The 23,290-nt window shown below is 46.1% G+C and overlaps 3 protein-coding genes across 8 annotated transcripts; 1 reads left to right on the forward strand and 2 right to left on the reverse strand.

The window, feature by feature from the left end:
- The first annotated feature begins 112 nt into the window (after nt 1–112).
- LOC124483587 (polycomb group RING finger protein 2-like) lies at nt 113–4,151 on the forward strand. The gene is made up of 9 exons (XM_047044087.1): nt 113–229; nt 921–1,048; nt 1,179–1,275; nt 1,492–1,547; nt 1,743–1,872; nt 2,122–2,164; nt 2,336–2,434; nt 2,574–2,654; nt 2,862–4,151. Exons 2-9 carry the CDS (start codon nt 931–933, stop codon nt 3,240–3,242), a joined length of 1,005 nt encoding a protein of 334 aa, XP_046900043.1. The 5' UTR covers nt 113–229; nt 921–930; the 3' UTR covers nt 3,243–4,151.
- Nucleotides 4,152–4,764: 613 nt separating this feature from the next.
- On the reverse strand, nt 4,765–8,243 carry LOC124483588 (CDGSH iron-sulfur domain-containing protein 3, mitochondrial-like). 5 transcript variants are annotated; one of them, XM_047044089.1, is made up of 6 exons: nt 7,732–7,823; nt 7,470–7,540; nt 7,206–7,295; nt 6,961–7,077; nt 5,453–5,569; nt 4,765–5,140 (listed from the first exon to the last, which is right to left on the reverse strand). In XM_047044089.1, exons 4-6 carry the CDS (start codon nt 7,075–7,077, stop codon nt 4,955–4,957), a joined length of 420 nt encoding a protein of 139 aa, XP_046900045.1. In that variant the 5' UTR covers nt 7,206–7,295; nt 7,470–7,540; nt 7,732–7,823; the 3' UTR covers nt 4,765–4,954. The 5 variants fall into 5 exon arrangements, with proteins under 5 accessions (XP_046900045.1, XP_046900047.1, XP_046900046.1 ...); XM_047044091.1 differs by lacking the exon at nt 7,206–7,295; XM_047044090.1 differs by lacking the exon at nt 7,470–7,540 and having other exon boundaries at nt 7,732–7,816.
- A 302-nt stretch (nt 8,244–8,545) lies between these two features.
- LOC124483492 (protein AF-17-like) lies at nt 8,546–22,307 on the reverse strand. Of its 2 annotated transcripts, none has more exons than XM_047043973.1 (20): nt 21,983–22,307; nt 21,070–21,149; nt 20,785–20,839; nt 20,303–20,412; nt 18,661–18,764; nt 18,339–18,432; nt 17,548–17,661; nt 17,339–17,425; nt 17,009–17,156; nt 15,654–16,481; nt 15,043–15,206; nt 14,816–14,933; nt 14,667–14,733; nt 14,275–14,423; nt 13,589–13,780; nt 13,171–13,247; nt 12,626–12,984; nt 12,163–12,259; nt 11,726–11,914; nt 8,546–11,356 (listed from the first exon to the last, which is right to left on the reverse strand). In XM_047043973.1, the coding sequence occupies exons 1-20, from the start codon at nt 22,089–22,091 to the stop codon at nt 11,324–11,326; spliced, it is 3,174 nt and encodes a 1,057-aa protein (XP_046899929.1). In that variant the 5' UTR covers nt 22,092–22,307; the 3' UTR covers nt 8,546–11,323. The 2 variants fall into 2 exon arrangements, with proteins under 2 accessions (XP_046899929.1, XP_046899928.1); XM_047043972.1 differs by having other exon boundaries at nt 17,548–17,664.
- Nucleotides 22,308–23,290: the final 983 nt, after the last annotated feature.

Below are 23,290 nucleotides of genomic sequence, written 5' to 3' on the forward strand. Positions count from 1 at the left end.
CCCATGTAGAAATATATACAATGCGTACGGAACTTTAGTTAAGTTTAAAATATTCTAAATCCTGTCTGGTCACTGAAAAAGGCAACAAAATATCACGTGATCATAATGGGCAGTCCTCTGAGTGTGCTGAAAAAAGCCATTTTCTGGCGCTGCTGCAAATTCTAAGCAACTCCAAATTATTTACCTGGATTTACGTCTATATGAAGGGGTAGTTTACATGTCAAATCAGGTAGGTCTAAACCATCCGTTATTTTTGTCTCAGTCAACGCAATACACAGTTTCGCTAGAACACACCACAAGGTGCACGGTGTCATATTTGGATTTTCCCTTGTTCGTCTCTGATACGACCCCGTCAGTGAATTTAAGATGGCTGCTTTGTACCCCAGTGTTCTTTTCGGGGTTTTATTCCCCCCTTTACCTAGCCATTGCATCTGTGCGTTTTTCTAGTTAATTGCCGAACCAAGTAGACTACGCACCGGTGAAGCAAATGTTCTTTGTAGGGCCCCTGATTCACAACCATGCGATGCACGAGAGGTTACACAGGCGTAATTGTTAGGTCTGTCCTGTGCTGTAGACAGTTTCTTCCGATTTACCACCTTCTTCAACAAATAAATTACATCCTAGGATAAATATCGCAATATATCTGCCGAAGTTGTCGCAACGTATGGCACTGAAAATGAGGACCACAAGCGTTTTCAGTGAATTGATATTGATTGTTTTCTAAGGACCCATGGAAGACAATGTGTCACTGAAAGCATATAGTTCTTTGTAAATAGCCAACATGAATATAGGGGCGAAAACTATTCGTCAAACATGGGTTCTTAGATCCCAAATCTGTACCATGTTGGCATACATTTAATGAATTTGACCACAGAACGTTCCAATATCCTCATGTTGTTTAATGTATGTTTTCTTCGTAGATCCTTCCAGATGGATAAAATGCAACCCAACCGTATTAAAATCACAGACCTAAATCAAAATCTCATATGCCCACTGTGTGTGGGCTACTTCATAGATGCCACAACCATTGTGGAGTGCCTGCACTCATGTAAGCTCTCTAAACCCCAAAAGGACCAAAGTTTTGCCTATTCGCACCAGATTACAATGTGGCTATTTCTGTGTGACTTGTATTAAGTTACTGACCTACTAAAGCTATTTGTCTGATCTGTTCTCTACAGTTTGTAAGACGTGTATTGTTACATTTCTGGAGACAAACAAGTTTTGTCCAAGGTGTGATGCCCAGGTACACAAGACATGCCCTCAACTTAGTATCAGGTAAGTCGCATGTCACATTTGTATGTGTTGATGTGTGCTTGACTGAATCCGTCTTTCCTCCTTACGTTGTTTTTGACAGAATGAACTGATGAGTACAGTAGGGGTCTGTAAGTCATACTAGGCTACAATAAGCTTGACAGTTGTATATTTAGGTGGAAATGGTCTTTATGCATGGACTATGTCTCATACAGCTTCATTATTTATTTCCCTTTCCAGGGCAGATAAAACTCTACAAGACATTGTTTATAAGCTTGTTCCAGGGTTATTCAAAGGTAAGAACAGCTAAGAAGGTGGTTGGTTTCAGTATTTATTTGGAAACAAGTATGCCATAGCAAATAAACACACTGTTGAGAGGACGTCTCAGTGTTTAAATGTAAACTATGGTATGATGACAAACCATACGTGATGTTTACCAATCGAAATCAATTCCACGGAAGTGACTTGTTTTTATATGTTGCTGAAATCAGATGAGATGAAGCGGAGACGGGACTTTTATGCAGAGAACCGTGTTCTGGAGCCCGGAGAGGTGGTGGAGACCTTTAACATCGCAGAGGATGAAATCATCAGTCTTTCCATTCAGTTCTACGAGAAAAACAAGTGAGTACCCAAGAGTGCGTAGTGTCTGAAGTCACTTCCATAAAAGAGTGACTCACCTAAAAACGAGTGGATTATGGTTAGGGTGAATGGGGAAATAAATGTTTTTTTTTGGTCATGCTCAGAATAAAAGGCTTTGTTTTTAAGTTTTGCTGACTAATCTTAGATTTTGATGTTACATCAATACAAACCAAGTATTGAGGTTATAATGCTCACATGTGCTGTGTGTGTGTGTGTGTCATTTACCTATAGAAGTGAGAGACCACCACAACCTTCAGACACAGATGGCGACAAGGTAAGAGACACTTCAAACACTGAAAACCAATACGTGGTAGACAATGTGCTGCATCTTAATGTCAGTATTGTCCTCGGATTTTCTAGTCCAGCTGTTTCAATGCCTGCCCCCTTAATCCACTACCCTAGTGGCACATTTCGTTATTCTAAGCATTTTTTCCCTTCTCTTTAGTCCAATGGCAAGCGATTCCTGCAATGTCCGGCGGCCATGTCAGTCATGCACTTAGCCAAGTTCCTCCGGAGCAAGATGGACATTCCCAGCAATTATCGGGTAAATCCATTTCAGCCTTTTGTCTACAGTATGTCTAGCACAGTGTGCATGTACATACTGTCATTACCGCATGAGAAATGATCGGTCGTTTCATCATAGACTTGGATTTCAATTGTTAAGATGTTTTACTTCTCCGAAGGTCGAGGTCTTGTATGGAGATGAACCGCTGAAGGACTACTACACCCTGATGGACATTGCCTACTTCTACGAATGGAGACGAGTGAGTACATCTTCTCGCACTATTTCTGTTGCCAAAATGACTTTTGCTTCATACGTGACTTTTAATTGTACAGCAGAACTTTGAACTCACAAGACGGGTCCAGATGGAGGCAGATCGTCGAAGCCTTATGTCCCACTAGGGACGAAGAGAATTAGTAGTAGTAGTAGTAGAACTTTGAACTCATGCCCCTTCTCCTTCCCTCCACAGACTGGACCTATCCCCCTGCAATACTGGGTCAAACCCACACGGAAACGTCGAAGGCCATCCCAAGCCGCCGCCCAGGCCCACTCCGACGGCGTGAACACGAGCCACACGTCAGAGAGCGACTCCCCCTGTGACAAGGTTCACAGCCCTGCCACCCTGCCCCCCAGAGCCTCCCCCCTGCCCAGCCCCACGCTCCACGGCCTGCCGCCGCCCCTTCAGAGCCCCAACGGTACAGCCGAGCGACCCAACAGCGCTCAGCGGCTCCCCCTGGCCCCCAAGTTAGGTAGCAACACCCGGAAGGTGACTGTCAACGGCAACGGTTCTGGAGCTGCCACAGAGGAGACGAGAGGAGGGGACAAAGGTTCTTTACCGCCCCCGACTTAAAACATCCACATCCAAAAGACTGGGAGGACAATTACATTTTTTAATTGCCCCCGAAATATCAGTTGCCCTTCCAATGGACTACACAAGGAAGCAAGGAGAGGAAGCAGGAGAGGAAGCAAGGAGAGGAAGCTGTTCGTTGTGAGATACAAAACAGACAACGGTTGTGATCGGGCCTCAAGACTAAACAGCAGCCAAATAGACATTTGTATATGTGTGTGAGTGTGTGTGTGTGTGTGTGGTTATGTGTGTTAGACTAGTACAAAACACACATACAAAATGTACAGTATGTATCCAATGTGAGCATGTGTGCATACATATGTATAAAGTATCTTTTTATACAAGATATTGTTATTGTTTTGTATTGTATATGCAGTAGGGCCTCCCATTGATTTGGCTTAAATATTAGCTTAGGCAAATTGCTGAAAGGCATTGCGATGCAAATGACAGCATTTGATGACTGAAGGCAATGTGTTTTGTCTTCTCTTTGCCAGTATTGTGACAGACTGCCTACACTTTTAAATGGTTTTAATGGCCCAAGCTCATTTCAAGAACAATACCTATTAGATGCACTTTCATTGAGTAAAATGCAGACTAAACAGTACACCATAGAACCTTTTCATGCGCTTTGCAATTACAAAAGCAACTGTAAATTATTTAAACTTCAAGCACTACATTTGTCCGAGGGGGTTTGGGGAAAGACTTTCAGTATGTCCAACTGAAATCTGATGTATTCTTGTTCTTCTCATGGCAGACATTTGAAGTCCAAGGGATTTTAATATTCGACCATGTCAACAGTTGTATTTCCACATATAATGACATTCCTGCAGTTTATTTGGACCATCTTGCGATATTCTACGATTATCAGCCATATGTGCATGTTTTAGGTCATTAAAATGTTTACTTACTAGGGTTTCATTTGTCTTGTTCTGATTTTATGAAAGTACGAAATTTAACGACTGTCTTGCATTCTGATGCTACCATTTACTGCATCACCCAACAAATCTAACAGATCATTTTTTTCTACCCGTGAAACAAAACAAGTATTGCAGCTTTGGCTATCTTTCTGTATTTTTTATGTTTCCCCTTGTACGAACATATATTGACAAACATTGAACTCACAAACTATTGGAACAAAACCCCAGTGGAAGTTGACCTGAATGCTACATTTTCTAAGCGATGGATTCACCCTGAGATGCAGCACTTGATTGCTCTTGTGCATATCAGTTAGTGAGCCAAAGAATTCCTTATATGGAACAGTAAATCTTAAAATAAGCCAAGGTCCTATACAAATTAGGATACAGTCATAAACCAAACTCAAACTAGCATCACCTTGCTCCATCTCATGTGCAGTAAACAAGTCTGCACTATATACATTTCACCATCAGTTCCCTGAGTGAAAGAAACTCATTCAAAACCAAAGACCTCCACAAGATGACATACGTAAGAGGTCTTAGACTCCAGGACCTAGAGCAAGGGTGTCCAATCCTGGTCCTCGAGGGCCACTGTCCTGCATGTTTTAGATGTTCCCCTAAATGAATGGTCATTACCCGGCTTCCACAGAGGTTGATAACGACCCATTCATTTGAAACAGGTGTGCTGGAGCAGGGAAACATCTAAAACATGCAGGACAGTGGCCCTCAAGGACCAGGATTGGACACCCCTGACCTAGAGGGACCACAGGAATTGTGTTACACACACACTTCAGCTCCCCTTCAAGAGTTGGTCTGCTCCGGTATCTGGGCGGATTTGATAAAGTCCTGTTTGTGTGTGCCGTCGCAGTAAGGAGGGTTGTTGGTGTACTTGCAGCCGCACAACCACGCCGTGGAGTCCTGCTCGGGGACGAACCGCAGGGGCACGAGGCCCTCGGCTTTTGTCTTGTGCGCACCGTCACAGAAAGGCTACGACGCAAAAGGGATGGGTGGTTACAGGTTGAAATAGGGAAGTAGATGGTAGACACACACTGCTAATGTGACTGCATTGTTGGTATATGTGTAGGGCCACACGGTATGTGCCTGTCTACCCATGTGAAGAGTCCATTGCAATGTCCCCAATAAGGATTATACTGTTATTTAATATTAATTAATATTATTATATATTACTGGCTGGGATAGTGTTAGCATAAGGTGATAGACATGATTGTCCTCCCACCAGTGTTCATACCATTTAAATGCCTTTGATTGACAGGTAACTGGCATTATGATGCTGCTCACCTGTTTCTTACTGTGTCCACAAGTACACCATGAGTAACGTTTTCCACCAACTAAATCCACCTTCAAAGGCTTTTTGGAAGCAATGACTGGCTCTGAGGGGAGAGTGGATAACTGGGCCTGTAGGTTGGACAATTTACACATATTAGGTACCCAAGTAAAAACATACCGTGACAGACAAGACTCAAACAGCAAGCTTGGCTCCTCCATTGACTCTCAGTCACCTAACAGCAGTGCGACATTGTAACCCACAGTTGTTCCGCAAATTGCACTCAATTTATATGTGAGCCATTTGAACATTAATTTAGATTTGTTTGCTTACCTTCGGAGCCGCAATTTTCGATAATATCCAAGGTTGTCGCAAGGTTGTAGTGACCCATATGCTGATCGTCTCTGACATTATTATGCTCATGTTTCCCTTTATGTTGTCAAGTGTGGTCAAGTCATGTGCACACTGCAAACTAATGCAGGTCTTGCGTATTATTATCTAGCAACTACCAAACAAAACCAGTATTTTATAACTTGTCATTATCTGAAAGGTAAATAGTTCAGGCCACCAAAGGCTTACCGCACACCTTAACAACAAGGGGAAAACTGAGATTTAAAAGCAAACGCCAGGTCATGCAGAGGTCATTTCCGGATTATCCACGTGGTCTAATGCCATTTCGATTGGTTACAGTTTTTTTTTTCAGCCCAAAATACTATTTCGTAATTTCTTCCCCCATTGTTGTTGCATGACGCTATGTTTGCTGCGTTGTTTTTCTATCAAAAATCTGAAAACCTCAACTGCTCCCTTCTGTACGTACACCAAAGAACATTGGCTAATGTCTGTTCTCGACACATGACATTGGCTACATTATAGCAACAGAAAACAAAAGACATGTTACATTATTGCAAATACTGCATCTTAAGGCCCTTTTTAATTCAATATATGAAATAAGGACGGACTCAGAATACATTTAAAATGTATATATTGTGTTACATACTGGGATGGTATGGAATATACCGTTTGGCATGATTGAATACCCATTTTCAGTTTAAGATCTAAATACTTTTTTCACTGACTTGACAATGTCAGTGAAGATGACTTTAAAATGCGTGCCATCACAGTACGGCGCGTTTTTGGTTTGCTTACAGGCACACAACATAAGTGTCCTGTCTTTATCTGGAGTGAAACGTAAAGCAGAAAAGCTAGGCGCTTTTGTCCTGTGAGTAGTCGCTCTGGATAAGAGCGTCTGCTAAATGACTAAATGAGTACCGTCACAGAAGGGCTGAAAATAAGAACAAAATATATATCACTTTCCTTATTGGAAAAAAAAGCACAAAAGAAAACACATAAACATTAGTTATAGGCTACAGAATTTCCACATGTTTAACTAGTTCCTATATGGTATGAGAAACTCGGCCTGTGGGATTATGTTCATAACTACATTATAAATATATAATATAGTTAAGATATGATTCAGTTTCTCTAAAACTAATTATTTCATGTCACACACTACACTCCTCACTTGTTTCTTGCTGTGTCCACAGGCGCACCATGCATAGCGTTTGCCTCCGGTCACCTTCACCCCACAGGGCATCCTTGCCGCCACAACTGCCTGGGAGGTCTCCGTGGAGTACAGCATCTAAGGGGGGCGGAAGAGTCAGTCAGAAACAATAACGACATTTGACAGTTTGGTTTTATTGATGTTTTCTGGAGGGCAGACCGGTAATTTAACCCCAAAGTTGGAGTTGGCAACAAAACTGCACACACCTGGACCTGATGTTTGCAATGCCTTCTTGGAAATCTTTTTCACTCATATTTAAAATAGCAGCAGGACTGTTTTACGTTTATCCAAATTATCTGAAGAGGGTAACACAAAGATAATGCAAACTTATATTTTGAGTTATTGAAGTTAACTAGTATATTAGCGATGAAGGACTGCTCTGGTTAAAATGATTTTCATTAGTCACTGTTATGAAGGAATACATTGTCTGTGCCAAGGGTTAATGGTGGGCGTGTCCATTGGGTAATTACATTGGTTTCATTTCTTCAGTTTTTTCCATTGCTGTCCAATGCAGACATACGTCTGCAATAATCTCCCTTTTCTTAAATAAAAAAGTAAAAAAATACAATTAGACCTAAGTTTATATGTACATGCAGGCTAACTTATGACTCATAACAGTGCATTACTTAGCGCACCCTCCCCCTAACACGACCATCAAAGGCTTGCAGTCAAAAACGTACACCCTGGCTCAACAATTACAAACGTCCATCATTATATATAAAGTATACTTACAAATGAATTTGGCACTGTTGCTATAACTTGAGGTAGTTTGAATGTTACAATACATCCTTGACGCACGGCTTTAACAGCGTTCATTTTTGTTACAACTATAACCGAGTAGAGTATACTTCAGATTTGGGTAGTACTTCCCTGGTAGACACGAGGAAAGAAAAAAATCTAGGTCTTCAAACGTAAATATTGACACAGAACGCAGAAGGAGCAGCACGAAAACTCCGAAGAGAAACTTGACTCTGTACCAAAAAGTATGATTGAAACAATATGGTGACCTCAGGTATGCTGGTCGGTAAATATTCAACCCCAGGGCGAGGTCTCTTCCGTCATGCAGTTTAGACAGACAAATTACTGTGACGTCCAATCACACGTTTGTAGAAGCATGGACCAACAGTTTCCAGGTTTCATATTTTCAGATCCATATTTAGGGCGTTCCATATTAAAATGTGAGTGGAGGTCAGTGGAGGTCAGATGGCTGAGCAGTTAGCGGGCTATTAATCAGAAGGTTGCCGGTTCGATTCCCGGCCGTGCCAATGACGCTGTGTCCTTGGGCAGGGCACTACTTGCCTCGGGGGAATGTCCCTGTAAGTCGCTCTGGATAAGCGTCTGCTAAATGCAATGTAAAGTGTTACATTCTCCTATCATCTTAAAGGGGATACCTTAACATCATGTCAATTTTACATGATATTCTGTAAAATACACCAGTTTAATAATGTGTTAAATGTATTATAGTGGCTGGGTTCAGCAAATCAGAGTTCTCAAAGCCAAGAATGTTAGAATATGCTATGTCAAATAAATTTGTTAACAGAAAAAGTTCAGTCATTGTTGTTTTTTATTTTACACAAAAATATCAAAATACTTTACAGGGAATTTCATCTAAATATTGGCAAATTAATTTTGATTAATCCTCTCAATTACACTGTACAGTGACAAATCGCTTGTCCTTTTAAAAATGCAGTGCTGATTCTTTTTAATTTCCTTTTTTGTTGTTGAACAATGCATTTAAAAACTATGCATAGTCTTATCTTGGTATTTAGCAACAGAATTAATGCATTTCATGTCTCAAGAAGCAATTTGTTTCTTCTCGAACATTATTCAGACAGGTGCTTAAATATGTTGTAATACATAAGATACAAAGAACAACATACATAACATGGAATATCTTCGATACCCAAACTTCAAAGCTTAAAAATGAATGTGCCTTTACACAAACACATTTAAGTATACAACTTGTACTCAAAACAAATAAAAAAGTATTAAAAAAAGATGTACATTTCATTGGGCCAAAAATAGCCCCAGTGCAATGTGGGAAAGACACCCCTTCAAAATTCCTTTGCAGTACTCTTTCAGTCAAACAATCTCTTGGACGTTTTCTCACTTAGATTTTTACCTTAATTGTACAACAACTGATAAGGACGTACAGTACTTCGTAAACTGAAGACCTCCTTGGGAAGTCTGTTCAACACACTGGAATAGGCTCATGGGTTCTCAACTTTATGAAACAATCTCCTATAGTCGCTGCTACAGTATTTCATCAACTAACAAAGTTTCTTGAGGTTCTTCACTGACACCTATCTACAGAAACAGAACAATAGAACTCACATGTACGGGAGATCACTATCAAGAGCTTGCAAACAGAAACATAAAACGGTTCAAATGTTCTTTGGCCGAACACAAGAAAACATCAGGTGTAACAGCAGGAAAAGTATTCCTCGCCTCTTGACTAAGACTGAGTCTAAAGACATTAATAAGTGGCCAGTATTAATACATGAGCTAGATGGGAGGATCACGATCAGTGCTTATAAGACACACTGGAAACTGGAAGATCACGAAAAAATAAGCTTATCATAAGGTAGATCAAGAGTTTATCTATGTATTTTACCATGCGGTAACATGTAACAAGACACCTCTGATGGAGATCCGACACAATGCAGATGTTACAGTGGCAAGGAGTCGGGTAGAAGACCGCTTCCCTTTGGACAAAAAAAACCCTAATGATTTTGTCTAAACTGTTTTTTAAAAGGTTGTTACCACAATTGAAGAACTTTGCACCTTGTCATGTCAGTGCTATTTTGAATATTAATTTGTGTCATGGCTGTTTTTAGGTCAGTAAAAAGCCACTGCAGTCACACCATTTCCTAGGCCGTTACTGTGACATCATCATCATGCTGGAGTGCGTCTGGTTACATGTCACCTTCTAAAAAAAACCCACTGTCCTCAAATCCTTCAGGAACAACAGAGCACTACAGTTCATCTTAGGACAGATTTACGATACAAATGATTCAGTCATCAGTACAGTTATTCACATGAAGAGATTGTTGATTTGTCATGATCTACGAAGGACGTTTGGGGAAGAGGAACTGGGACTGTCCTCGGTTTGCAACATAGATGAAGACAAATCAAACAAAGAAGATCACAGACAACTAGCCCTCCAGGCCCTTCAAATGTTTTCCTCATTAAACCTAGCTTCATTTATTAAGGCATATCAACTTCTAACAGTATGGCTAAAATAACTACTAGCTTCCAGGCATTAAAAGAACATTATGTACAACAGAAACAAAAAAAAAGAACCCTAATACTAACAGACAGAGTGCAAAATATTCATATAAATCACAAAAGTGACAGTTCCCAGTGGCCTATGAAGTACCAAATATCCTGTAGAAAGTTCTACAGAAACGGTGACTTTGCTTGATAGCTGCTATCAAACAAAGCACATCAGTTTTGGAGATAAAACACATTTCTCGTTTATGTCGCCGCACAACTTGAAACAACGTCAAAATGTTTGGTTTAGTTTGGTTAATCTCGGCAGCGGCACAATAAACATTTCTCTATGGATTCTCAGGGAGTTGGCAGAAGGCGTGCACGGCCCATCTTGGGAGACGCAGGTCGGTACACACCGACCACCATAGCTGTTTGTTTACAGGGGGGGGGGGGGGAGCAGAGACCAATATAAGACGGTTGGGAAGACAAGCATAGAGGAAGACAGAGAGGGTCCGTGAGAGGTGGCAGGCAGAACAGTGAGGATGGCCTTCGTCCCCCTCCAAGGACGAACAACACGTAAGTTGGTTTTGGCTCTAACAAAATTGATCGCAGAAGTGCTTTTAAGGACTGAAGGTCCAGATTCTTTAAGGTCCAGGAACATTCTGGTCGAACTGAAGTGCCATCTAAGATGGGATCCAGGAAACCCTATAGATATCAGCCTTCATTGTAGAAGGCTATGGCCATGGCTTCAAGAGCAAACCCCATTGGTCTGGTTAACAAATTAGTGCAATTTTATAAGAGACCACTGTATTCATGTTCTCTAAAGCTGCCTACACACAACAAAACTATAGGAGACAAAACCTCTCCAATATAAAGAAAAAAATCATGAAAAGCATAACTGTCAAAAGTCTGGTCCATTATACATTCATAAAAGAGGGGTGATAGAGCTGATAGATTGATAGAGAGAAAGAGAGAAGGAAAGGGGTGAGAGAGAGAGAAAGAGACTTGTTAGATTTAAGGTGACCTCAGTTTAATTTTGAACCGATTCGGATCAATCATCCTCCTTTTTTGATAGCGATAGCTGCTCCAATTCGAGGTGAGAGTGATATCATCAGATCTTTTCTGCGCCCTTCTCTCCCGCAGACTGAAAAAACAAACGCCCATATCATATCAAATGAGTTCAAAAGCACAGTCACAAGTTAACACGTTGAACTTCATCTTCGGCTTAACCGTGTCACCTTGTTTACATCCTCTATCTCTACCATTTATATATATATTGGTTCTACATTCTACATTCTACATTCTACATTCTCAGGTTTCTAACTGGAAAGTAAAGTGCAAAGCCATCATGACCAAACTTTCCTTTGAGTAGTTTGAGTACATTATATTACATTACATTATATTACATTTAGTCATTTAGCAGAAGCTCTTATCCAGAGCGACTTACAGTAAGTACAGGGACATTCATGAGTAGTACAGTAGTAGTCAGTAACAGTAGCATCGCCACACTCACCCCTGGCTTGTGAAGTGCGCTCTCCTGCAGCCCAAAGAGAGGGTTCCCCTGGCCCCCCTGGCCCCCCTGGCGGGGCGAGGCAGTCGCCGAGGGCAGCAGGCCGGGTGACTGGGCGACCATAGGCGAGAGGTGCTGTATCTCCCTCTGTCTCTGCTGCTGCAGCATCTGGTACACCACCACCTGCTGCTCCTGAGGAGGGCGAGGGAAGAGAGGGGCAAGACTTCAGAGACCTGACGCGGGGGGGCGTAAGAAAACCTGTTTCGCCGTCACGCCACCCGAGGGATCCGTTCTCTCTCGGTTCCCCGCGGCTTCTCGGGGGCCTATCAGTGGTTTTTCCTCTTTCGGTGTTCCTATCCTTTCTTAGTTCACATGAAGCCTGGAAACGGAGGGGGTTCTAGAAGGTGTGAGTGTGTGCGAGGCGGGAGGTGTGTCCTCACGGGGGTGAAGTGCTGCGAGGTGAGGAACTGCTGAAGCTGCTGCTGCTGCTGCTGCTGGAGGAGGAGCTGCTTTTGCTGCTCGGACAGCAGGGAAGACCTGCCACACGGGGGAACACACGGGGAAATTACGTGTCACACGGGGGAAATGACATCAAGGCGCAAGGAAACGACATCATGCACGAGGAGATGAGGTGAGATCAAGCTTTATTCAGTCGGTCAAGGCAACATGTGGGCAGCATCAGTCGGAACTACCAGAGGCAACACGTGAGGCGTCAACAAATTCCAACAACAAGGGACATCAAAGACACAAACCAACAGCTCGCATTCCAGAGGCTTCTATGAGGCCTCTGGAATGCTTTGGGATTTCATTCCAGAGGTTTCTATATCCTAGCAAATCCCAAAGCACAAAGCTAGAATCAGCCTTGGTGTCCATTACTAGAAGGTGAGAGGCCTTGATACTCACGGGCTCATGTTCTTAGGCAGCTGCAGCCCCTGGGGGTTGAGAGGAGGGGGCTGTGGCCGGAGCGCCGGCAGGGTGGGCTGCAGGGCGTTCAGCCCCGGGGACTGGATCACTCCGTTCAGGCTACCCAGCATACCGTTCATGTTCAGCTGAGGACTTCCAGCCAGTGAGGCCATGAGCCCGCTCACTGTAGGGAGGGTGGAGCCACCGGCCTGACTGACGGAGCCCAAGCCGTCACTCAACCCACGGGCCAGTCCGTTCAGTAGGGGCTGGCCGAAGGAGGCGGGGCTCGGTTGAAGGGGCGGGGTGCTCTGGAAGGAGAGGGAGGAGCTACTGCGGGATGGACTCCCAGAATGAAGCTCCTAGAGAGGTGAGAGAACAAGGCAGGAACGTTGGACACGTACGCGTCTAACGTTTCAATGCAGATTCAACCGCACTTAATGTGCTGTTCCTGGTAAAAACATAGTACTATAAGATATAATAAATCCTCTCAATCACTTGATCCCTTCATTCATCTGAGATCCGTACGTTCTCAGTTGGGGACTAACCTCAGAGGAAGTCATGAAGGAGGTGTCGTTCAGGTAGCAGCTTTTAGACAGAGGGCTCTTGTTGGTGCCGAGGTGGTCTGGGGGAGACACAGCGAGAGATGCACAGACTCCCCAAAACACACCGTTTCTGGATAAGAGGATAGCACATGAAGTCTGTGTGTACTGTGTGTTTAAAAAGCAGACTAAGATCCACTGGATGGACAGACCGGGTGCTGTGACTGGAAATAGGCATTGCTTCATCATGCAGATGGAGGGGGAAAAAAAGATGAAAGGAAGGGATGACAGAGGAGGAGGAAGGGCTGGAGGAGGATGAAAAGAAAGGGGGAGGTGGAAGTGGAAGGGAAAAGGGAGGAGCTGTGGAGGGTGGAGGGAAGAAGGAAGGGCGGGGGGGGGGGGGGGAGGCGGGAGGGGGGGGTACCGTGGCCGGAGGACAGGAAGCTGACGTGGGCCGAGGCAGACACGTGGGCCTGGGCCTGGGGAGGGAAGGGGACGGACAGCTCCACGTTGAGCAGCTGCAGGCGCTCCTTCTTGGCCGTCAGGCTGAGGATCTGGTCCTGGAGACGCTGGTTCTCCTGCTGGAGGGAGTGCAGGGACTGGAGCATCTCCACAACTGCGGGGGAGAGAGAGAAGGATGGAGGGAGGAGTGGAGAGGGGTAGGAGGAAGAGAAGAAAACATGAAAAGATAGTATTGTGTTGTGTTACAGTGTGTCACAAATGCTTTGTCATACCTTCAGCAAAGTGAGTCATGTCTCATTGTGCTATTTTTGCAACAACCCAGCCCTGGAATACATTCATCATTTCTGAATAGAAATAGTCTCACAGTAGGACCTATTCAGGGTTGTGTGTAAATTATAAATCAATTCAGGATGAAACCAACTCACTGGCCTTTCAAAGAGCCTGAACAAAGATTAAGCTTCAGGTCTACTGGAGAAGGAAACGGCAAAAAGACACACTGAAAACAGTTCATTACTGTATCCCTGCATCGTAACACTGCTCAGGTAAAAGAGCAAATTAACTAGCTTCTGTTTATGGATCTTAGTGAACCTTTTAGGGTCATTTTATCCCACGATTTATGTGCTTGGTAAAGCACCAAGTCCCACTCACTGTTGACCCCCATCTCCTCGTTGCTGTGCTTCTCCAGCAGCAGCTCGATGTGGGAGCTGGACGGAGGGACGTTCTCCAGGCGACCTCTGACCCCGTGGCCCAGGCCCTCCCTCTGGTCAAACAGCAGAGGGAGACAGCTCATAGGAGACCTGGGGGGAGATGGTGAAGAGGAGGGGGGAGGGAGGGAGGGAAGGAGGGAGGGAGGGAGGGGGGGGGGGGGGTGAGGAAGAGAAGGAGCAGGGGGAGGGAAGGGACCAGGAGGAAGAGGCAAAACCGCGAGACGCCATCAATGACCCGAGCCCTAGTAACAGAGACAAATCCAGCATTTGTTTGAATGGTTCGATAAGGACACGCAGGTCTGATGGAAGGAGACTCGTCTAGAGGCTGCTCACTGTGAGGAGAGACTCTCCCTGGGGGAGCTGCCCTGGCACGGATAGCGACAGTCATCCAGGTCACAATCTGTGGATCAAACGACATGTCGATGAGCCCCTCCACATGCTGGAGTGTACTTGGACTGACGTGGTGTCGGTGTGTGTCTGACCTGGCAGTGAGGTCTGGGCTTGGCTCAGTAGTGGGGGCAGGGTGGGGGCAGTGGACATGCAGCTGCCAAAGCCCTGAGAGGAACTCAGACTGTAGGACGAGCTGAAGCCTGGGTGGACCTACGCGCACACACACACACACATACACACACAGCATCCCCATTACGGGCCTTTGAACCCACTTCGACAGCCACAGTGTCAACCCAGTCGCCAGTCCCCCCTTGCGTACCTGCGTGTTGGGGGCGGAGTTAACTTGAGGAAGGAGGGTGGAGGAGTGGGATGGGAGGAGTCCTGAGGAGAGAGGAGTGATGCATACACCTCCACCCAGCGTTAACGGAGGGAGGGACATGCCCCCACCCAGAGAGAGGGGGTCCTTGTGACTGCTGTAGATGCCTGGAGGGGACGAGGGAAAGATGCACGTTTTGAGTGATACACACACACACGCGCACACACGCATGCATGCATGCATTCATAAACACACCCACCAGTTGATTACACCAGTGGTGAGATATTATCACATAAGAACTAGAACAGGAAGTCAGATGAGTCATTGGTGTTCCTGCATTTACTGTTGGCAGACATGCAAAAACCACATTCTAAAACGCCTAGCGACAAATCTGAAACTAGAAGAAACTGCACACTGCAACTAATCTTGTTGAAGAGCAAGCGGAATACTCACTTGACATGTTACCAAACATGTTGGCCATGCACTGTGCTACTTTCATTACCTCACAGATCTATCAAGGACAGCAGACAGAGTGAAATGCTGACTAGTGTCACAAGTGTGTCTGTACGCCGCTCCTCTGACAGGAAGTGACACGCACTCAACCGCACACTCACCAGAGCCAAGCAGGATGTTACTGCGGCTGGAGGACAGGCTGCTGGAGGAGGCTGTGGGGGCGGAGAGGGGCAGGGTGGAGGGGTAGGCGGCCTGGGGGAGGGTGGGGGGGCTGGGGTAGAGTGAGGAGGGGGCGGCCAGAGGGGGCGGAGGAAGTGGGGCAGCGTGAGCTGGCTGTTGGTGGTGATGGTGTTCCTCCTCCCTCCTCTCCCGGTTTTTGCTCCCTCGCGGCCGCCCGGGGCCGTGGCGACTCTTTTTGTTACCACGGTGACGCCTCTCCCTGGGTGGTGGCGGTGGTGGCGGCAGCGGCGGCGGCGGGGGGGGTGTGGCTTTGTCTTCCTCTAGGTCTGCCTCCTCCAGGATTGGGGGTGTGGTCAGGTGCGAGGGCTTGCAGAGCGACTTGGAAGGCTTGTAATCCCCGGAAGAGATTTTACGGATCTTACCTCCACTGCTCAGCCCCGACGAGGAAGTGATGCGCATGATGGAGCCGAAGGTGGAGATGGTGACCTTGGTCTCGAAAGAGCTGTTCTCACCCTCTGACCTCTGGTGACCCTGTGACCCCTCTACAAGCGTCAGGGCCGGAGGCTGCAGTGAAGGCTTTCGGTATTTGCTCTCCTCTACCTCCTCCTCTTCTTCCTCCTCGTCCTTCGCCACCTCTTTTTCGTCCTCCTCTTCCTCCTCCTCGTCCGCCTCTGCCACCGTCCTCCTGAGACGCTCCTTGCGGTCTTCGGCTGCGTGGCCGTCACTGCCTCGGTCGTGGTCGCGCTCCAGCCGAGAGGAGGAGGACGAGTACTGGAGGAAGTCCTGAGCCGAGGTAAGGGAGCCGCCGCCTGAAACCACCCAAAACACTTTGAGCGTTTCAGTCGTGGCCATACGTTTTGGCAATGACAAATGTTTTGCAAAGTTTGCTGGTTAAAGTATTTGAGGATAATGTTATCACGTGTTTCTATAGAATGCTGGAATCACAATAAGGCACGTTTCATATTTTGTAAAGCTTTTTTGGGGGCGAACATTTTCAATATATGCAAATAGTCCCCTCTTTTACAGCAGTCAATCTGCTCTTAAAATACAATCAAGATGATTTCTCCAGATGATATGACTTACTGAAAGTATTTTAGCAGTCATTTTATTCAAGGCCCAGCAAGCTTTGCAAACACAAAATGTACGTAGTACCCAATTCTTTTGGCCACAGCTGTACATCAGAAAACACTGATACCACACACCAAATAAAACACACCAGGTTACAAGCATACAAACCTAGTTCCCAAACATATGAAATATCCCAAACATAAGCTATTGGCAGGTAGTGTCCATTGTGCTGGCAGGCGTGTTAGCGTGCACAGATGGAGGTTAGTACCCGTGTTGAAGGGGCTGGACGAACAGGAAGACGAGGAGCAGCTCTTGCCAGTACTTCCTGTTTTCTTGTTGCGGTGACCCAGTCCATGCGAGCTCAGCTTCTTGGACTTCCCCTCGCCGTCCTTGGTGCCGTGGTGACCAGATGACAACTACAGAAGAGTAGTGGGCGGAGGGGAGTTCATGTTGCTATAGTGACTTGTTGATCAGTTGTGGTCGACGTGTGTTGATGACACACTTTCAAAAGCCAAGGGCTTAGTTGTTGTAGAGACTGTGCAACCAATGAGTATTTGTATGTTCACCTCAAGGGTTAGGAGAAGGGGATAATGACTACCTTGTCGACGCTGCTGGTCAGGGAGGAACCCAGACTGTCTGACGACTTCTTGTGCCTCTCCTTCTGCCTGGTCTTGTCCTTGTGGCTCTGGAGGAGCGCGACAAACACCTGGGCGTTAGACTAGACAGGACCCACCTACACAGACAGATGGACGGACGGACGGAGAGACTGCTGGATATGGAGAGACAGGGAGAAACACTCAAACACACCTTTCTGGGCCGGTGGTGATGGGAGCTGTACTTGTCCTGGGAGGGGGAGGTGGAGCGCCCCCTGGAGTGGCTGAAGGAACTGCTCGTGTTCTCTCCACTGGAACGCATCTTCTTCTGCTGTGGACGCCACAGAGAGCGGAGACACAGGGTCAACGCTGGTGTAGCTAGCTGGAACTACAGGATAAACACTGGTGTAGCTAGCTGGAACTACAGGATTAACACTGGTGTAGATAGCTGAAACTACAGGATAAACACTGGTGTAGCTAGCTGGAACTACAAGTGGTGTAGCTAGCTCTAACTACAGGATAAACACTGGTGTAGCTAGCTCTAACTACAGGATAAACACTGGTGTAGCTAGCTGGAACTACAAGTGGTGTAGCTAGCTCTAACTACAGGATAAACACTGATGTAGCTAGCTGGAACTACAGGTGGTGTAGCTAGCTGGAACTACAGGATAAACACTGGTGTAGCTAGCTGGAACTACAGGTGGTGTAGCTAGCTATAACTAAAGGATAAACACTGGTGTAGCTTGCTATTACTACAGGAAAAACACCGCTCTAGCTGGAGCATCCAGTATTTCTTTAACAAATGCTTTTATGCAAAGTGACATACAGCGGGTGTGGGCCTGAATCCATGCCATGTTTCATTCTCAGAGAGCAGACTAAATAGACAAGCAGACCACAAGACTGACTGCAAGGTTCATATAGGTCGAGGATCCAAACAGAATAGCTCAACTCAAAACGTTCACAACAAGATCATGGTTTGTGCCTCTCTAGAGCCAGACTCCTTACCATTTTGCTGTAATGGTGCTTACAGTAGCCACAGTACTTGACATTGTCAGCCTCAGGGCCCTCCTCTTCACACAGCAAGCCTGCCATCTGGGCACTACACAAGGTCATAGGGTCAGACAAAAGCACACAAAACACAAACACACAAATATGCATGCATGCACAGACACACACACCCACGCACACACATATCAAGACACAACAAGGGTAAAAAAAGAAAGAAGGAGAAGCACTTTCACACTAAAGCATTTTTTTTGAAGAGTCCGAGCACACACACAAACACACACACTCACACACGCACACACACTTGGACAAACGCACTCACCACGTGACGTGGAAGGCCTGTCTGCAGCCCTGTCTGTTGCAGGTCATGCAGGCTCCACAGGCTGCCTTGCTCTCCCTCCCATGGTCCTCACAAATGTAGCATGTCTGACACAGAAAAAGGGGAAGGATAGACAGATGGAAATGAAAAAGACGGCTCCGAGAACACGGCTCATGTTGTCCACCTCCGACGTCAATACGACCTGAAAGGGGCTCGCATACGTAAAATGCTACACGATGCTAGGAACTGTAGGTGGGATTTGAGAGAAAACTCGATTCATGTCTGCACGTTTTCAACTGTCACCGATACTAGCTAGTTATGAAACATTCCCATCCCCCCCCCCTCCCCGCCCGCCCCCCTTGTGGCTCCCCCATAGCCAGACCTAGCAACAGGTGCTGGACTAAGGAGCAGCAGGCTCCTTACCTTCCACCCTACCACTCCTCCTCCCTCCTTCCCTCTCTCACCCTCCTACTCTACCACCTTCTTCTTCTCTCTCTCTCTCTCTCTCTCTCTCTCTCTCTCTCTCTCTCTCTCTCTCTCTCTCTCTCTCTCTCTCCTTCTCTCTCTCTCTCTCTCTCTCTCCCTGTCTCTCTCTATCTCCCTGTCTCTCGCTCTCTCTCTTTCTCTTTCTCTCTCTCTCTCTTCCCCCCCACCGTCATTCTCCCTCCTCCTCCCCCTCCCTCACTCATAATATGCCAACCACATGTTGGTGGTGGTGTGTGTGTGTGTGGGGGGGGGGAAGAGAGACAGCATCTGGATGCACTATAGAGGATAGAGAGAGTATGGGGGGGGGGTGCGTTTCCAGTTTTCACTGTCCACTAGAACACAGTGTTAGACTACAACAAGCTGATCTAGATGAAGGGGCACTGTCAGGCCAGAGCTGGATGCAATTTACTGTAGCTGACACTGGGATCTGGAAGCAGCATGTGTGTACATTACACACACACACACACACACACACACACACACAGACAATCACACACACACAGACAGACACACACACACACACAAACGTGCACACTTCACATTGTACAGCCAGCTTCTTCACGGTCCAACGTTGAGTCTCCCAGCAGAGTGATGCAATTGCATAAAAGCTTCCATTCAAAATCTCATGTCAAGTATTGATTTTTCACAATGGGCACCATTCAAGGCAACCATTAGCCATAAAAGCAAGCACTCCATCAGAAGCACCCTGATACTACACTACCCAGATGGCAGTTTAAAATGGGATGTGCAACAGTACGAAAAAAAGAATGAATATTCCATGTAGAGAATAATACATAGTAAATATGACTCCATTGTTATGCCAAAATCTTCTAAAATGTAAACAAATAATTAAGCTTTGTTTCTTATATCAACGAACAGTGAGACTCAACAATCTGGTAAAAAAAACAACCGGACAAGAGAGAGACTGTAGAGACAAGACACCGAGGAGGGAGAGAGAGAAGCTGCGAGAAGGAGGAAACAGGGGAGCAGGGTGGGGTGTAGCAGGTGGGGTGTAGCAGGGTGGGGTGTAGCAGGTGGGGTGTAGCAGGTGGGGTGTAGCAGGGTGGGGTGTAGCAGGGTGGGGTGTAGCAGGGTGGGGTGTAGGAGGGTGGGGTGTAGCAGGTGGGGTGTAGCAGGTGGGGTGTAGCAGGTGGGGTACCTTGATGTATCTCTCGTGGGGGACGTACTGGAGGATGATGGGCTCCATGGTCAGGACGTTGGCGAACTGCACCTCAGGGATGTACAGAGCACACACCACGTGGGCCCAGCCTGGAGTGGAGACCAGCAGATCATGGCAGAATCAATACACACCCACACACACACCCACACACACACCCACACACACACACACCCACCCATGCCCACACACACACACCTACGCCCACACCCATACGCGAGAACACACAAGACACGTGTGTGGTTGCACATACACACACACACACACTTACAGTTACCAAAACATAGTGTAGGCTCTACATCTAAGGCCCGGACAACATTGAAGGACGAAGGAGTACAACATGAACTAAGACAAGGGAGGCGGAGAGCAGGAAGTGAAGGATGGACGGAGGGGATCAAAGGGGGAGAAGATGAAGGACAACGACCCCCCGCCCCCCAGACCCCGCCCCCCAAATAAGGTTTTACCTCCACTGTCTGTCCTCTTGAGGGCTCCATCTTTGTGAGGGCACAGCTCACATCTCTGAAGGGAAAACACAAGAGAGCGGACCTCACTGGACCATGGACCATCACTGTCTAATCCTGACGCATCATGAGCACCCTATTAGACATGGCACTGGAGGTATGTTTACATAAACAGCACACAAAACCCATCCATGCTGATGTTTACTGTAGTGCATCGCCTGTAGTCGGCATTCTGAGATGAAGGGATGTCGGTGCCTTGTCATGTAAATATAGTGGAGGTGCACTTACCACTCGCGCTGCTCTTTCCTGTGACTCACACTTCCTGCAGAACCACGGCCCAGTGGGCACTTGAACGATGCCATAGCATGCTGGGACACACACACACACACACCCACATCCACACACACACACAGACACACAAAAAGGCAACCGTTTCTTCTTTAAGAATTTTGGAATTAGGAATGTTTGATTCATATCAACATGTTGCACATAAATCATTGTCATAGGAAATAGTCTTTGTTTATAAATGTAGTCTATGACTACAGACACTTTAGGACGTGATGTGATAAGGTGCAGAATGCAATCAAATCACCACCATCACCACCTGAGTTTTAAGAGTTTTCACACAAAAAAAAAAAAAGATTAAAATAATGATTACAGGTGTATGTTTACTTTCTTAAACAACGTCGATTGTAGGGATCCCTACAGAAGAATGAAGTTGAGGCTATGCACTATTCAAGTGGCCTACCGGACCACAACTTTCATCACAAAAGAAGGAAATCGGTTTAGAAGTGGGGTTACATTTAGAGTGAGCTCCTAAAAATGTACGGGATGTTGTTATGTTAATTGTAAAAAATATATAAGCCTCAACGACACATAATATCAACAAAGCATTCGGATGCATTCAGGAAACAATGTATTCGTGGGCCTTTGAGGCAGCTGTCCCCGGCTGTAGATGTAGCCAATAAGCTACAAACGGTGCGTAACTTTGTATCGAATATTAGCAACACGACCGAACCGGCGCCATAAGGCTTAATGTCATTTTTCATGTCCCATCTGCTAACCTTGTCAAAGGAAATAGAAGGAAATAACACCCCCTCACACGCACCAACAGAGAGCGACGGGTCCTCACGCACGTAGCGCACCTATACCCATCCTCCCGGAAAGCGGTAATTACATTGTAATAGAGCGAGCTAGTTACCTTGGTGCACAGCGACGCTGCACCCATGTCCGTCACAGTACACAAGCGGATTCTCAGCCCAGCCTCGCTCATCGGAACACACGCAGCAACCTCCAACCATTTCCCGCATACTGTTCCCATAAGGTTATTTACTCGGTTCTGCGACGACTGAACCTCGCCAGGCTGTTAAGTTGTCCCCGACTTTAACGGTGTATCAAGCATGGTATTGATGGTAGGCGTGCTATAGTGCAATCAAGAATGAATCTCAGCGTGTGGTTCGGGTACAGCGAGTTTTCCGTGATGTCCTCCCGTACCCAGTCGAACCGCTGCAGTGCGCATGCTCAGACACGCTGAATAGAATCAGTCACACTGTGTGAAGGTAGCAACATCTTTCCTTCTTCATCTGTTTTCACAGTGTTTTGTGCTCGTTAAAAGTATAATGTGCCCTTACTCTCTTAAATATGTTAGTACACCAGAAAATACATTTGGGCTTCGCGGTCTTTATTAGCTGTCTGTAACGCGGATGAGAGTGTTTGGGTTGATGCAACAGACATGCCCACAAAAGTGTGCTTCTAGCGGTACTTAAAAACACACAGCGCCATCTTTTGGGAACCTCTGTCCAAATCGACATGTCCAGCAGGTCACATAAACAGACTCCATGAAGAAATATAAAATAAACGGAGAGAAAAATAAAATAGAGAATATTTTCAGAGTTTACGTTCTAGAATATTGTCTGCAGGGCTAAATAATCAAAACATCTGTTCTGGAATCTGACTACGAAACACCTGAAAATTCAATTTTGCATCGTCATTGCAGGGAAGCTTTCATGACAAAGACAGAGACCATACTCTTCCCTCACTAGGGCCCCTAAAGTCATTTGGGAGAGCAGGCGTCTAGGGACCATGATACACAACACCAAGGTAGAATTCAAAAGGCCCCCGTTGGCTTTGTCAGTTTAAGTGGTCTGTGGACCTGCAGGGCCACGAACCTGAAGGAGGGTTGTCCCTCATGCCCCACGACAACCCCTGCCTTTTAGCCACCAGTATTTTGTGTTTTGCTGTTGTTTATGCCACTGTTTATAACAATTATGTGTGGTATATGTGATATTACTCCCCCCCCCCCCTTCACCACCCTCTTCAGGAGGCTTCTGTGCAGGGGAGAGTGAATGCCCACTCCGCTAAGGACATGCAGCCAGCCATCAACAAAGTCCGTCCCCAGTGGGGTCCCTCGTAAAGGGCATGGTTAAGAGCTTTGTGCCCTGGTTGGCCTGAGGACTGCTGATGGAACCATCTGGAAGAACATCCTTCTGAGGAGGGAGCTGAAGGTCCA

The sequence above is a fragment of the Hypomesus transpacificus genome, chromosome 21 (genome assembly GCF_021917145.1).
Source record: "Hypomesus transpacificus isolate Combined female chromosome 21, fHypTra1, whole genome shotgun sequence".
Taxonomy (NCBI): domain Eukaryota; kingdom Metazoa; phylum Chordata; class Actinopteri; order Osmeriformes; family Osmeridae; genus Hypomesus; species Hypomesus transpacificus.